At 75.6% G+C, this 1,611-nt stretch overlaps 1 protein-coding gene across 2 annotated transcripts; it reads right to left on the minus strand.

Moving 5' to 3' along the window:
- Positions 1 to 211: 211 nt before the first annotated feature.
- NKX2-4 (NK2 homeobox 4) lies at positions 212 to 1,379 on the minus strand. 2 transcript variants are annotated; one of them, XM_086460758.1, is made up of 3 exons: positions 1,001 to 1,379; positions 404 to 891; positions 212 to 352 (listed from the first exon to the last, which is right to left on the minus strand). In XM_086460758.1, exons 1-3 carry the CDS (start codon positions 1,377 to 1,379, stop codon positions 212 to 214), a joined length of 1,008 nt encoding a protein of 335 aa, XP_086316884.1. The 2 variants fall into 2 exon arrangements, with proteins under 2 accessions (XP_086316884.1, XP_086316883.1); XM_086460757.1 differs by having other exon boundaries at positions 212 to 891.
- Positions 1,380 to 1,611: the final 232 nt, after the last annotated feature.

A 1,611-nucleotide genomic window follows, 5' to 3' on the forward strand; every position in this document is an offset into this window, starting at 1 on the left:
ACACACGAACACGCGTGCACGCACACACACAGAGACAAGCAGCGGCGCAGCCCCACGCCCGCAGCCCTGCGTCCACGCGTGTGCGCACACGTCGGGGCTCCCCGCAGGCCGGTGCCGCCGGGGTGGCCGTCGGGGCCGGGAGGGTCCGGTCCCGGAGGGCGGGGGCGATGCCGGGGCGGGGCGGGACACGCACACACACACACGGACGGATTTACCACGTCCTGCCGTACAGCAGGTTGGGGCTGACCATGCCGCCGTTGTAATCGACGCCGGCCGAGTCCATGGGGGCCAGGGGGGCCACCTGGCCGTGCAGCGCCGGCGGGCTGGGCGAGAGCTCCTCCAGGTCGGCCGCCTGCCCCAGCGAGCCGGGGTGCGGGTGGGCGGCTGAGGCGGTGGCGGCGGCAGGCAGCGCCCCGGCGGAGGCGGCCGGGGGCTGAGGGGCGGGCTGCCCGGGGGCCGGGGTGCCGGTGCCCGGCGGCGGGCAGGGCTTGCCGTCCTTCACCAGCACGGGCACGGCGACGCGGCGGGGCGAGTGCTGCTGGCAGAGACCACCGCCGCCGCCGCTGCCGTCGGGGTGCAGCTGCTGGGCGGCCGCCTTGTCCTTGGCCTGGCGCTTCATCTTGTAGCGGTGGTTTTGGAACCAGATCTTCACCTGGGTAGGGGTGAGGTGGATCAGGCTGGCCAGGTGCTCCCGCTCCGGCGCCGACAGGTATTTCTGCTGCTTGAAGCGCCGCTCCAGCTCGTAGACCTGCGCCTGGGAGAAGAGCACCCTCCTCTTCCTCCGCGGGGCCGCGTGGAGCGGCACGATGGCCTTGGCGCCCTCGGCAATGCCGCTCAGGCCGCCCATCCCGGCCACGTTCATCCCCGCCGACGGACCCATGAACCTGGATACTGAACGGAACAGGTGGCTCAGCGCCGGCGGCCGCCCCGTCGGGGGCAGCGTCTCCCCCTCGCTCGCCCGCCCACCGCCCCTCGCCCGCCGCCCCGCGCCCGCACTTACTGCTGGAGTAGCGGGGGTCTCCGCCGGCCCCGTACCAGCCGCCGCCCGCCGCCGCGCCGCTCCGCATCCCCTCGGGGTAAGCAGGCAGCTCGCCCATATTGCCCAGCCCGCCGTTGCAGTAGCCCCCGACGGCGCCGTGCGGGAACTGGGAGACGCCGTGGGGCATGTGGTACGCGGCCGCCCCGGTGGGGCCCGCCACGACGTGCTGCGGGACGGCAGCGGCGGCGGCGGCAGGAACCGGCGGCTGGCGGTAGGGCCCGAGGGGAGCGCCCAGCCCGCCCGCCCCGTCCATGCCGCCAAACTTCTTGTAGCTCTCCTCCATAGGGCTGAGGATGTCGGTGACCGAGAAGGGCGTCGTGTGCTTGGGGCTCAGCGACATGGCGCGACGGGACGGGATGGGCCAGGCCGGGCCGGGCCGGGCGCTGCCGCCGGCACCGGCGAGCCGTGCGCGGGCGAGGCGCGGCGCGGCGGCCACCAGCCCCGGACGCCGGTAGCTCGCCGTTTCTTTTAGCCCGGCGCCGGGTTTACGCCAGACACGGGGGGGCGGAGCGAGAGCGACCGGCGGGGGAGAGCGGCGGCGGGCGGCCCCGTCCCCTCCCCGCCTCTCGCCG

This window comes from Leptosomus discolor, chromosome 2, assembly GCF_034619465.1.
Source record: "Leptosomus discolor isolate bLepDis1 chromosome 2, bLepDis1.hap2, whole genome shotgun sequence".
In the NCBI taxonomy this organism is placed as follows: Eukaryota; Metazoa; Chordata; class Aves; order Leptosomiformes; family Leptosomidae; genus Leptosomus; species Leptosomus discolor.